Source organism: Mobula birostris, chromosome 6 (genome assembly GCF_030028105.1).
Source record: "Mobula birostris isolate sMobBir1 chromosome 6, sMobBir1.hap1, whole genome shotgun sequence".
Taxonomy (NCBI): domain Eukaryota; kingdom Metazoa; phylum Chordata; class Chondrichthyes; order Myliobatiformes; family Myliobatidae; genus Mobula; species Mobula birostris.
In genome coordinates this window covers 183,981,359-183,995,902 of record NC_092375.1, presented here as the reverse complement: position 1 = coordinate 183,995,902, position 14,544 = coordinate 183,981,359, and the positions used below count along the sequence as shown (strand labels likewise).

General features: G+C 39.7%; 1 protein-coding gene across 9 annotated transcripts in view; it reads right to left on the bottom strand.

Moving 5' to 3' along the window:
* scn1laa (sodium channel, voltage-gated, type I-like, alpha) overlaps positions 1-13,250 on the bottom strand; it is a 157,128-nt gene extending 143,878 nt beyond the window's left edge. For all 9 annotated transcript variants that reach the window (XM_072259670.1, XM_072259669.1, XM_072259672.1 and 6 more), the window contains exons 1-6: positions 12,987-13,250; positions 10,376-10,494; positions 8,158-8,247; positions 3,528-3,656; positions 1,952-2,043; positions 531-785 (exon numbers count right to left, since the gene is read on the bottom strand). In XM_072259670.1, the coding sequence (XP_072115771.1) occupies positions 531-785; positions 1,952-2,043; positions 3,528-3,656; positions 8,158-8,247; positions 10,376-10,494; positions 12,987-13,250 (949 nt within the window). The remainder of the gene's footprint in view (positions 1-530; positions 786-1,951; positions 2,044-3,527; positions 3,657-8,157; positions 8,248-10,375; positions 10,495-12,986) is intronic.
* Positions 13,251-14,544: the final 1,294 nt, after the last annotated feature.

Here is a 14,544-nt window from a genome sequence, read left to right as displayed (position 1 = left end):
CCTATTTAACAATTTTAAATATATACACACATTTACTGTAATTCACATTTTTTCTCTGTTATTATGTATTGAACTGCACTGCTGCCACAAAGACAACAAATTTCACAACTGGTGATATTAAACCTGATTCTGATTTTGATTCTGAAAGCTTTCAAGAACACTACCATATTTATTTTCTTTCCCTCTCTCTCCACAAAGTCCAGTTGCCTACTGAGTACACTTTTATACTGACTAATTTTTGTTCCTTATTTCAGGAAATGGAATTTAATGGTTCTAACTTGGGCAGTTGCATCATAGGATAGGGTGATTGGTGGAGTGGTGAGGTTACAGACTTCGTTAAATTTTTAGAGCACACTGAAACTGAATAGACCATCACAGATATACTTTCTGGCTGCAAACTCTTATCATTTCTATTGTTTATTCTTCCACATCGATAAATATTAAAATAAAGTTTTTACAACAAATACAGAGGTGATGCTTAACTTAATCCGGTCCAAATAAATTAACTAATGTGAACATCAAGTGCTTACTCGTGTCTAGGATGTATTTCTCAAAGTTAAATGTATTCGTTGTCTCATTGGCCATGGTGTCATTCAGAACAAATGAGCTGTTAGTTGTACTAAAGTTGAACTCAGGCGGCCATTGAACACATTTATGTTTTAAGTTTCCCATGAACAGCTGTAGCCCTATTAGTGCAAATACGCTCAAACAAAAAACAGTCAGAATCATTACATCGGACAGCTTCTTCACTGACTGGATCAGGGCACCCACAATGGTCTTGAGACCTGCAAAATAAAACCCATCAGTCCTTCAGTTAACATTCACACGCTTTTTAGTTAAAACAAGGAAATATCAGTTCTTCCCATAATTAAAAAAACAGCAAAAATTGGAAAGGATGTAAACCTGAAATAGAGACAGAAAATGTTGAAAATACACCACAGGTCAGACAGCATCTCCTTCAAGAGGACCACAACCTTGTTGTAGTTTGGAATCTTGAGTGCCTCATTGGCCCGGAGAGCTATGTTGGCTGGAGTCAGGGCTTTCTGCTTTGGCTCTTGGGAGGGTTACCCATGCCAAATAGGTCAAAGGATGGAGGCCTGGCTAAGAGTGGTCCACTGATCCTCCAGGATTGGGGGTTCAGCTCGGGGCTAACAACACTGAGTGGTCAAAAAAATTCTTAAGGAAACAGCAATGAAGAATCCTTTATCAGTGTGGACAGGCAGAGATGGAGGACCTTCATTGCTGCCCTAAACACCAGCAGTGTAATGGGCAGTAAGTAATTAAGACAGCACCTGGAGAGAGAAACTGACTTAGCATTTCAGGTCCTCAACTGACCTGCTGAGTATTTCCAATGTTTTCTGATTTTAATCCAGTTCCTCCTGTATTCTATTTGCCAATCTCAAGCAAGAAATAACTTAAATTTGTGAGAATTTGCAGAAAGCAGGCAATTACAGAACACGTGATTGGATATTTTGCAACAACAATGAAAAGCAGCAGCATCTGTGCAGTTGAAAATTGCATAATTTCAATAGAGAGGCTTCCAAGAATGTACTAAGTAATTTATTGATTGGAAGGGGAATGGACATTATAGGAAGCAAACTGCTCAAGTTGGCTGCGGCAATATCTCATGCAAAAAGTTGTTAAACATCAAGGTTGAGCCACAAGCAAAATTAACACTGAAAAGCCAAGTATTCTGAATTTCAAAATATTTTACTGATTGCTGCCATTGTACCTTATTTTTAATTGCAATAAAGAAAGATCAGCCTCAGTGTTTAACCCAGCTCTCACCTGAAATTGTTTTCAAAGTTCAGAGAACTCAAAATGTTCTCAACACTGACACATTGCCCAGGTCCGCAAACTCTGTAAAAGGCGACGGAACAGACAAACACAATAACAGCATACAAGAATACAACTGCAGGCCAGCCAGCACTGAGCACCATTCACTTCTTACCTGGTATTACTGAAATAGTTTTCAAAGCTCTCAATACTCTGAAAGTTCGCAGAGCTGAAACGTTGCCTAAGTTTACAAATTCTGTTACATACCTGTAGAATTAAATCACAGTTAATTTTGGCTTTAGAAACATTTCAGTATCATTTCTCAAATATGCTCACTTTAAACAGAGGATTATTTTAAAATATTTTTCTTTCATGCCTTTTCTCCATTGCACTATGGTGTTAGCACATTATATACAGTTGAATGTCAATCAGCCTGGTGGCAGTACTCATAATAATTTTTATTTCAGTGTTTATTTTGCCACTGTAAAGGCATTAACTACTCGTGTAGGAAGCAGTCCAGTGAATGCGGACAGTCCTCTGGTTCGTTCGTTCCTTCGTTCATTATGTGCCGTGTCATGGGTGATCGTGGTCTTTCATTGAACGTGATTGTTCTTGGCAAATCTTTCTACAGAAGGGTTTGCCATTGCCTTCTTCTGGGCAGTGTCTTTACAAGATGGGTGACCCCAGCCATTATTAGAAATTATTTGCCTGGCGTCAGTGCTCACATAATCAGGACTTGTGATATGCACCACCTGCTCCCAAGGTTTTACAGAACCCTGATTGGGGGTGGTGGGAGGTGCTATACCTTGCCCAAAGGTGACCTGCAGGCTAGCAGAGGGAAAGAGACCCTTATGCCTCCTTTGGTAGAGACGAATATCCACTCTGCCACCCAAGGACACTCCAAATGTGTTATGACTCTTCATGTGCAAACCCAGACAATGATTAATGCCAGGCATACAGGCTCTGCATGCCTGATAAGTAACCTGATAAAGCATACAATTAGAAGATTTTTGTTTTGTTTCCCTTCCAAACCAAAATGCATCAGACTTAATCTCAGCATTTCACCACTAGCCCAAATGAAAATAGTTTAATTAGCATTTACCAGGAATCGAAGCTGGGACTTTCTTGTTTGGCTCAATGTTTTACATTTACCCACTAAGTCATCAAGCAATGATGAGGAATCAGAAATGTAAAAAAAAATCCCTTCCCTCTTCTTCTATTCCCCACTCTGGCCCTTTACTTCTTCTCACCTTCCTATCACCTTCCCATCACCTTCCCCTGGATTCCGTCCTCCTTCCCTCTCTCCTACGGTCCACTCTCCTCTCCTATCAGATTCCTTCTTCTCTAGCCCTTGACCTTTCCCACCTGCTTGGCTTCACCTATCACCTTTCAGCTATTCTTCTTTACCCCCCCCCACCATTTTATTCTGGCGTCTTCCCCCTTCCACGTCACTTCTGAAGAAGAGTCTCGGCCTGAAACATCGACTGTTTATTCATTTCTATAGATGCTGCCTGACCTGCCGAGTTCCTCCAGCATTTTGTGTGTGTGTGTGTTGCTTTGGATTTCTCAGACAATTGATCTCAATTCTTCATGACCAAGCAGCCTCTGTCATGGAAAAGACACTGCTGTTTATCAGGAATAAATCAATACAGTGCACAACACTGCCTTTTGAATGCATTATCCTACAGTTATGCCTGTGAGAACATGGTCCCAGAGTAAAATAACACTGAGCATATTTGACTTTTACTTACGCCATAACAATGACACTGAAATCCAGCCAGTTCCAGGGATCGCGGAGAAATGTGAAGTGATCTACACAGAAGCCCCTTGCTAGAATTTTTATAAGTGATTCAAACGTGTAAATACCAGTGAAGGTATACCTATTAGAATAACAATAAAAAATCTGTTCAGCAATTTTCTGGTAAACATCACTAAAAAGGGAAACTTTAATAAATTTCCATTAGAAAGACTGATCTTAATGACGATTTCTACTATAAAAATGTCTTCCACTTCTAATACATCAAATATTATGGAATTCTGCAATTATATTAAACTTTTTAAATTTGTAGTTGATTTCTGGGATTTGAGCCCAAGTTACATTTGAGAAGGACATAGAGTACATGTTAGACACAAATTCCTGCCATGGGAAATAAATAAAAAAACAATTGTTTACCAAGTATGTAGGAGCTCTTGAAATAGATCTGGAATATTATATTTATTTATTAAGATACGGCACGAAATCTGCCCTTCGAACCACGCCGCTTCGCAACTCCACAATTTAATCCTAACCTAACCACAGGACAATTTACAATGACCAATTAACCAACCGACTGGTACATCTTTGAACTGTGGGAGGGAGCTGGAGCACCCAAGGTAACCCACATGGTCATGAGAGAACGTTAAAAACTCCTTTCAGGCAGTGGCGGGAATTGAACCCAGGTCGCTGGTACTGGAAAGCGTTGTGCTAATCACTATTTTACTGTGACGCCCTATTGGTGAAATGCCTAGAAAGTGAATCATTTCTCATCCTGAAACTTTATAGCATGGTAATTTGAGCTTACTCATAAAAATACAAGTTAGAAATTAATACTGGGTCAGAGTATGAAAACGCTTTGAATCCAAATCATTGCCTTTGACTTGATGTCACTGTCACTGGCGAGTTAATGCCACGCTCATGCTGACCCATTCCTGTGTGAACTGATTTGGGTCATAGGCTCTCAAAGGTCACGCTTTGATTAGGCTAGAGCACTCTGAAAACATGGGGGCTACAATATAGGGGAGGAAGTGTGTCGGCTCTAATCTACATATCCCGGTGACAGGAGGTGGAGCAGTTTTACACCAAGGTGTGAGGACACAACAATTCTGATGGAAAGCGTCTACGGAAGGTTCCCACAATGACTGGCTACACACCTTGGAATCGAAGCAGTGTGGGAAGCAACTCCATGGCCTTACAAGAGCCTATCCTTTCGTGTCTAGAGCTGTAGCTTTTCTGCACAGCCGTCTAAAAGATCCAGCTTCACGGGTCCACCTATCACCCCTCAACCTACAATACAGCCACCTATCCCACAATGGCAGCCATTCTTTGGACAAATCTCTTACCCCTCTCATTGCTTGAGCACTTCGCTCCTGCCTATACATTAAATGCAACTAGCATTATAACATTCATTTCTCCTGAATCACACAGCCCAAAGCACACAATTTCACAACAATTCAGCTTTGGGAATTACATAACTTACCAAAATTCCCCTTTGTCTTACAAGGTAAGGATGCCCTTGATAGTGGTTGGTCCATCGTCTTAGAGGCAGACCTTTCTATAACCAAAGGCCAAACTTGCTGAAGAAACCTGCAGATGCATTGTTTCAGTCTGCTTTTACCACACCAATCATATTTCAGTCTGCTTACCCTCAACAATCATAATTCAGCCTGTTTTCACTCCACCAATCATATTTCAGCCTGCTTTTGCCCTACCAATCATAATTCAGCCTGCTTTTACCCCACCAATCATATTTCAGCCTGCTTCTATCCCACTCATCATAATTCAGCCTACATTTACCTCACCAATCAAATTCCTTCCTGCCTTGACACCCTTCTTTCTCCTTGGTCTAGTCTCTTTCCATATACATCTGGCACTTTGGATACTCGCTGCCACTGTGACAATTTCCAATTCCCTACTTCACCAGGATGAGGAATCCCTCTGCACCTTACTGGGCTGGAGCACCCTCTGCTCCTTCTCAAACAGAAGCCTAACCAGTTACCCTCCACCAACGCACTCATTTCCCTGGCTGAACAAGTCCAACCATTCAACTTCCCCTTCAACTCCAGTCACTTTCTCCAGATCAAAGGTGTTGCTAGGAGCACCTGCACTGGCCAAAGCGACTGCTATATTTGTTTTTTTATCTCAGTCCTACTCGTGGACACATTAGCAGTTTTTCTTTCCAGTTTTTTTCTGGATTTGTGACTAAGTTAGGTAGGTTTCAAGAAATGACTGGAAGTCTGCAACTATATGAGATGCCAAAGATGGCACATGGAAGGGGAAATGTGATAATATATTACCTTGTAAGGAAGGATAGAAATGTTTAAATTGTACGGAATATTAAGTATTGATGGCCAGACAGATCTGGATGTACTCACAGAAGAAAGAAAAAGTTAGTGTAGGAAATATTTAGAACTATAAATGAGTTACTAATTTACAGAGTCACAGAAAAGTACAACACAGAAACAGGCTCTTTGGCCCATCTGGTCCATGCCAAACCATTTACCCTGTCTACTCCCATCCACCTGCACCTGAACCATAGCCCTTCATATCAGTCCCATCCATGTACCTATTCAAACTTCTCTTAAACATTGAAATCAAGCTTGCATGCACCACTTGCACATGCTCATTGACTTGCTCATGCCACACTCTCACAACCCTGAGCAAAGATGTTTCCTGCCATGTTCCCCTTAAACATTTCACTTTTCACCTTTCACCCTTAACCAACCTCTGGCTGTAGTCCCACCTAACCTCAGTGGAAAAGGCCTGCTTGCATTTGCCCTACCTATCTATACCTTGCATAATTTTGTATACCGCTATCAAATCTCCTCTCGAACTTTTACGTTCCAAGGAATAAAGTCCTAACCCATTCAATTTTTCCTTATAACTCAAGTCCTCCAAACCTGGCAACATCCTTGCAAATTTTGTTAACTTGCAAAGTTGAATGGAGTACAAGAATATGGAAGCCTTGCTACAACACGATAGAGTTTTGATAAGGCCATTCCACAGTCATTTTATTATAGGAAAGATTCCTTTGCCTCAGAGATGGTGTTACAAAAGTTGAATTGATTAATTCCCGAGGAAATGCAGTTGTCATTTGAGGTAAGTGTTTCTTATGTAAGGACACCCAGTTAATATTCTTTATCAGTATACATATTTCTATTCTTCCTCACAAAGAGCACAACCTAAAATATCACTTCATTATATTCTATATAGAGACCAGAAAAATAAATTATGTTTCATTTCAGATGCTAATGGATTCACCAGTATATTATGAAGACATTTCCCTAATGGAACTAAGGAGCAATCTCTCAATAAGTGATCAGTTAATTAGCAGCAAGCTGAGGAGGATTATCTTCTCTCAGAAGATTATGCAGTAAATATTTGGATTTCTCTAAGTCAGAAGGAAATGAATGTCAAATCTTTAACTCTACACTTTGTTCAAGTATCTAACTGGACTATAAAGTCAACAGGATTATGGGATAAGGAATGCAAATAATGTTGGAGTCAAAGGCCAAATCAGCCATGATCTTATCGGATGGCAGAAAAGATTGAAGGTGTGATATGGCCTTCATCCAGCCTTTCCAATTTTTATATTATTTTCCTTTTGAGGAAGGAGGTGGAGTAAGATATTATATCAGTGCACTTGACAAGTCCAAGCAACAGCTCAAATTCTGGCAGCACAAGAGTTGATCCAGCTGGATCAGAGTGTTACCTGGCAGATGGCATCACTTAATATCCATCCTATGTGTCCAACATATGATTCATGCTATGCATAGCATGAGTCAAAGTTCTGGGTTAAATTTCTACTCCACATGATCGTCACAGAATAAATGTATTTTCATTATTTATAAAAACATTGGAATTCAATCGCTTAGCTACCAGATCCAAATTAAAACTGAGGAAAAAAATGCTCTGTTAGAATTAATAATCAGTAACTGAAGAAATATCTTCAAAATAGATGAGTTCAATGCTTCGTTGGTAAAGGAGACGGAAGTATTCCAAGTGACAACACTGAATTTGGAAATAGTTCGGAAAATGTGTAGCTTGGGTCGTAGATGTTTGGGTTGAATTGTTCTCCAATCTAGGCAACTTACTTGCAAACATTTCATCACCATATGAGGAGACATCATCAGTGCACTGTTGAATGTGGTGTGTCCTCCAAATGCTTGGCCTTTATATATTTTTTATTCAGAGGACACCACAGTCAACAGCATACTGGCGGTGTCTCCTTGCATGGTGACGAAACGTTTACAATAAATTGCCAGTATTGGAGAACAACTCAATTCAACTAATATTAAATTGATCAAAAGGCAAGCTTTTTAAGGAGATTAGAAGTAATCTGATCAGAGTAAACAATCTTGCTTTTTCTGAGTAGGTCAGGGATAAGATGAGTTAGGGAATGTTTAAGGACATTTCTCAAGGGGACATCTAAAAGGCATTTGCTCAATTTCAGCAGAATGGATTATCAAATGCTCATGACGGGAAGTAGTCTATTTAAATTGATTAAAAAATAAATGTAATATTTAAGTTATTCATGAGCCAAAATATGAACATTTATTTGTTGAAAAGATGCTTAAGAATTCAATGTTGCAAATTCAGTAATACACAAAATACTGTACACTTACTCTACATTCTTCGTCCAGTCTGGAGGATTATGCATCGTCATAAACACACAATTGGTCATAATAGTGCACATGATGAGCATGCTGAACAATGTAAGATTCAGTCAAGAAAAACAAATCTCACAAAAATATGATCATTAAAGCATTTTGAATTTCAGACATAATAACAATAAAAGATCTTTTTGTTTATTTTAGAGGAATTAAAAATACAACCATTATAGTCATTATTGTAAATGTAATTTTCAAATGTAGATCCTAATCGGAGCAATATCCTTTCTTTCCAATTTGGTGAAAGAGAACTTCCCAGACATACTAGGCATGAGTTTAATTATACTATCAAAGTGGACTGCTCTCTGTAAGAGTTAGTTATTCAAAGTGACAGGGCTCATTGATTGGCATTGAGTTCAGATCCCAATCCTAAATTTAAACAAAAACTTCGAAATGCATTCCCAGTAACTCATGCTAAGAGAGGAATGGACTGACATGAGAGGAAAGGTAAGATTAAATCTGATCCCAAAAGGCTTAAAAGAATAACCATCTATTTCTTGACAATCATAGGCAGGTATGACATCTCAGCCCTGAACAGTAAAACAGTTTGACCTTTAAACTAGGAATGATTGAAAATTTAGGAGGTAAAACCTGTTACCACTTCAGAATAAAGGTTATATCTTCTTCCTTAACATCCTGAAAGAGATGGGATTCAGGTTCATAGTAATGATACAATGTTCCTCGTGAGCTATGAGAATTGTCTTCTACTAAAATGACTAATGCTGTTCATTTTATGATATAAAATGTAGTGTACACTCACATTCTGAGGTACTCATTGTAATCACATGCTACTGTACATGTTTTATACGCATCATAACTGTACCATCTGAGGGAGCCTGGAAGAAGGTGCTGGTGCATCATGGGAAGGTGCATCAATAAACCAGCAACCTAATCTATATCTCAACTTAATATTTTGTATCATATTCTTGTTGATTCACTCCACTCACTTCCATCCAACAAGCTACAATGCTTATCCCTGCAAGTAACCAAAGTGCTACACTTGCCCATTCACCTCCTCCCTCACCTCCATTCAGTGTCCCAAACTGACCTTCCAGGTGAGGCAATACTTCACCTGCAAATCTGCTGGGGTCGTCCATTGTGTCCGGTGTTCTCAATGTGGCCTCCTCTACCTTGGTGAGACCTGTCGTCAATTGGGGGGAAAGCCACCCTGTCCAGCACCCCTGCTCCATCAGCCAAAAGTGGAACTTCCCAGTGGCCAAACATTTTAATTGTAGCTCCCATTCCTGGTCCAACATGTCAATCCATGGCCTCCTCTTCCGCCATGATGACACCACCCTCTGGCTGGGGGAGCAATGCCGTATTACCCGTCTGGGTAGTCTACAACCTGACGGGGTTTTCTCCATCAGAATTCTCCTGGTAAAAAAAAAAGTCCCTCCCCCTTACCCTCTTGTTCTATTCCCCACTCCAGCCTCTTACCTCTTCCCACCTGCCTATCACTTCCCCCGGGTCTCCTCCTCCCTTCCTCCTATGGTCCACTCTCCTCTTCTATCAGATTTCTTCCTCTCCAGCCCTTTAACTTTCCTACCCACCTGGATTCACCTATCACTTCCAGCTATCCTCCTTCCCCCATCCCACTTTTATTTTAGTGTCTTCCCCCTTCCTTTCCAGCTATGATGAAATTTCCACAGATGCTGCCAAACCTGCTGAGTTCCTCCAGCATTTTGTGTGTGTTGCTTTGGATTTCCAGCATCTGAAGATACCCTTTTGTTTATTACTTACTATGTTTCACAGTTTTCTTCATCTTCCAAGATTTACACACCAGCCTACAGAAAGACTAAAGTCACCTGTGGACCCTTTGATTATCTAGGGACCTTCCCTCGCTCTTACACCTGTTGTGGCAATCCCATCAGATGTAGCAGTCCACAATGACCAGCTTCCTCTGGACTGGGATAATTCTACCAGCTATACTGTACTGGACAATCACTAGGTAAGCCTTAGAAGCATCATTTCTAGATGCTTTCACCAAGGTATCCAACAATATATGCAATTTAATCCTATATGGAATTAAAGAATTATTGCCCCAATACATTGTTTATGTAGACTGAGTATGAATTTTATCAATATCGTTACCTCCACGTAGAAAAGAGTAATCTGCAGTTCTTAAACACATTCAAGCCTTTTAGTTTTCAAAAGTACACCATGTAAAGGATATGAATGTACCAAAATCTTAATAGCTAGTTTCCTTATAGGATTGAAAGGACTTAAAATGTACAAGGCAGGTGTGGCACTAAATCGGAAGATTGCCTTCCCTCTGTTCAATACTATAAAAGTCTGTAAGGAAAAAAATGACATAATTATAATTGTAAGGTGGAATTGGATGTAAAAAGCACATTTTACAAGATTTATGTTTCTTGTGTGAATAAATACTGAATACAATCTGCAATCATTCTTGTTTACCAAAATACAAAGGTATTTAAGAATTTAAAATGAAAAAACCTGACAAATACAGTACTGTGCAAAAGTCTTAGGCACACATATGTAACTAGGATGCCTTTGTCATTTTATTTTAAATTTGTACTTACATTGGGAATAATTTATAGAAGCCAGCTGACCTACCAACCAGATAATACTTAATACTACTGAGCTAATACAAAGATAAGTACTCTTATTTCTGTTTCCCAACCACCCTCATATTTTAACCAATATAGAGTACTATGCAAAAGTCTTGGGCATCCCTAGCTATACATACTGTATATGCCTAAGACTTTCGCACAGTACTGTAATTCATTTTAAAGCAAAACTTAACCATAATACTTATCCTGGAAATAATTTGTTACAGATACATTCAGTATATACCCAATACTGCTAAAGTGTTTTGGCCCAAAACGTCGAGTGTTTACTCTTTTCCATAGATGCTGCCTGGCCTGCTGAGTTCCTCCAGCATTTTGTGTGCGTTGAATGGTATAATCTGATTCTTGTACCATATTTTCTCTCTGTTCATGATTACTATTTTCTCTCTACAACAATATACAAATACCTTCCAAATACAAATGTGAACATTATTAAGTTAAGATTCAAAATTCCTTGATAGATTAGTCCTGATTATCTGAGATGTACCTGCTGAGTGTGTAGGTTTCAGATAATCAGGACCAGTGACCTCGGAACATAAGAAATAGAAGCAGAAGTTGACCAAACAGCTTCTCAATGGAAAGCCAGAGCTAAACTTTTGGTTTTACTCTATCTTCGATTCCTAAACCCAAATTTCAGACTTCCTTAATGTCCAACAGTTATTTATCTGTAGAACCTATAATCCACAGTGTGAAGAAACTACCCATTCCTAAATGGCCGTTCCCTTGTCCTGAGAATATACACACTGGTTCTTAATTTGAGCTAAAGCTAGGGCAATCGAGCTAAAGCTAGGGCAATCCCTCCAAGCATTCTATTTTTTTTTTGATGAGGCCACCCCCCTTTCTATATTCCAGAAAATAGAGATCTAGTGCAGTCAAGCTCTTGTGATATGATACCATGTTGTTTCTGGCAATCTGCCTGGTCAACATTGACTGCATCTTTGTAAGGCAAGTATGCCTTCCCTTAAATAAGGAGATTAAGGAGATGTGGTCTCAACAAAACCGCATGTAATTGCAGTTATATTACCTAAATAGTTACTCTCCTGTCCTTTACAATTAGGACTAACATACTTATTGTCTTCCTAACTGCTTTCTCGATCTCAGGGTTTCCCAACCTGAGGCCTACAGAGACCTTACATAATGGTATTAGTCCATGGCATAAAAAAAAGGTTAGGAACCTCTGCTCTATCTGAATATCAACTTCAGTGATTCAGATACAAGGACTTCCAATCTCTTTGAAATCCAACAATACTAATCCCCCTCCTTTAACCCCATATTCTGCTTTACCATTCTTCCTATTAAAATACATGTTTTCACATTTCCCCCCAACACATCTGCCATCTTCTTGCCTTATCATCCAACCAATGTACAATCCCTCAAAGTAATTTTAGATTCAGCTTCCAATTCCCATTAAACTTGAACATTGAATCATTGATGCTCTCATAGATTGTATATGATTCCTGTTCAACAAGAGAGAAATAACCTATGGTGGGTTTTACATTCAGTTTGCTTCTTTTCCAGCCCCTCTATAAAAGGATGTGATCGCAGAATGCTTTACAATGCAAAATATAGAACATCAAAAATAAAATTTCATTAAGAATGGCAAAAAGTGGAATAGCAAAATAAGTCTGGGATAGCTTCAAGAGCACACCACTAATTTTAACTTGAGTCACTACTGGGAAACTGTAGTAATGAGTCATCACCGTAATGTTATATTTCTTCTAATTGGCATCCCAATTGAGAGATGAAACGTTAGTAGTTCAGGTACTTTGAGAATCATTGTGGGTGCACTAGAGAGTGACAAACAGAAAAGAATGCTCAACAGAAATACAAATACACAACAGCCCTTATAGAAGAATCAAGCTTAACAGAGCTTAAAGGAGTTCGTAAGACACCCAAGCCTCCTACTGCCATTCTAAGCAAAAGACCAAATGTACCATAGCCAGAAAACAAGACTTATCTTTAGCTCTCCTGCCTTACAAGATAAAAACTTTGCAAGCATGCAGTGAGAAGCAAAACAATAAAGTGAATTCAGTTCTACTTCATAGGGAAAGTACTGAACTCCATATTCAAATATGACATATATAGCAGAAAGTGTCACATCAAGAAAAAAGTAAAAATCACAAAAGTTTTGGCAACAGTGCTAAAATGATTGCAAAGCATATCACTAATTTGAGAAGCGAATGAAACACTCACTTTTTTTGTTCTATAAAATGGGTCCAGGTCTTCCAGTGGCTCAGAAACCATCCCTGGAGGTATGTCACCATAAATAAATGGTAGTGATTTGCCGGCTTCCAAGTCACGATTTGGCTTTGGGCCATTTTCATCATCATCACCGTATTGTTCCTTGGGTCTCTTGGCTCTTTCCTCTGCAATGCTTCTCTCAATAGCTGCAAGAGATTCCCGGGTGAAATGTACGAGGCTGTCTGGTCCTGGCGGTGCAAGCAGTGGCTGTGCCATCTTTTCATCGTGCACCTTGGAGATTAACTTCTAGCCTCGTGCATAAAAATGTGCTACATTAAAACAATATACACATCTGTCAAAGGAAAATAATTAATATTCTGAAAAAAATTAAGCTAAACCTTATAGACCTCATAGAGTGCACGCACGCGCACATACACACACACACACACACACACACACACACACACACACACGCACGCATATATACTGTATATATGTAACCAAGTGACTGTTGAATATCATTTTTTATTGTTAAAATGTACTTATGTATTCACCTTGGTAATGCCCAAACAGCGACCTGTGCCTTTAACAGAAAACGGTGATGTCAATTTTGCATGGTGGAGTAGACTGAAGAGTTGCCATGTTCTAGAAAGGACGACGTACGAATGCTTTTCCCTGATTTGGTGAGGAAAGTAAACTGATCAGCGCTGGATAGCCTGATTGTCAAGTTCCTTAATTGGCCTACTAGAATGAGTGGGGAGAACTCATTTCAAGGTCCAGCCTATATGTGTTTGGAAGTTAAGCACGTGTGCACCAAATGTCAGTATATCTTAGAAACATAGAAACGTAGAAACATAGAAAATAGATGGAGGAGTAGGCCATTCGGCCCTTCGAGCCTGCACCACCATTTATTATGATCATGGCTGATCATCCAACTCAGAACCCTGCTCCAGCCTTCCCTCCATACCCCCTGATCCCCGTAGCCACAAGGGCCATATCTAACTCCCTCTTAAATATAGCCAATGTACTGGCCTCAACTGCTTCCTGTGGCAGAGAATTCCACAGATTCACCACTCTCTGAGTGAAGAAGTTTTTCCTAATCTCGGTCCTAAAAGGCTTCCCCTTTATCCTCAAACTGTGACCCTTCGTTCTGGACTTCCCCAACATCGGGAACAATCTTCCTGCATCTAGCCTGTCCAATCCCTTTAGGATTTTATACGTTTCAATCAGATCCCCCCTCAATCTTCTAAATTCCAATGAGTACAAGCCCAGTTCATCCAGTCTTTCTTCATATGAAAGTCCTGCCATCCCAGGAATCAATCTGGTGAACCTTCTTTGTACTCCCTCTATGGCAAGGATGTCTTTCCTCAGATTAGGGGACCAAAACTGCACACAATACTCCAGGTGTGGTCTCACCAAGGCCTTGTACAACTGCAGTAGTACCTCCCTGCTCCTGTACTCAAATCCTCTCGCTATAAATGCCAGCATACCATTCGCCTTTTTCACCGCCTGCTGTACCTGCATGCCCACTTTCAATGACTGGTGTATAATGACACCCAGGTCTCGTTGC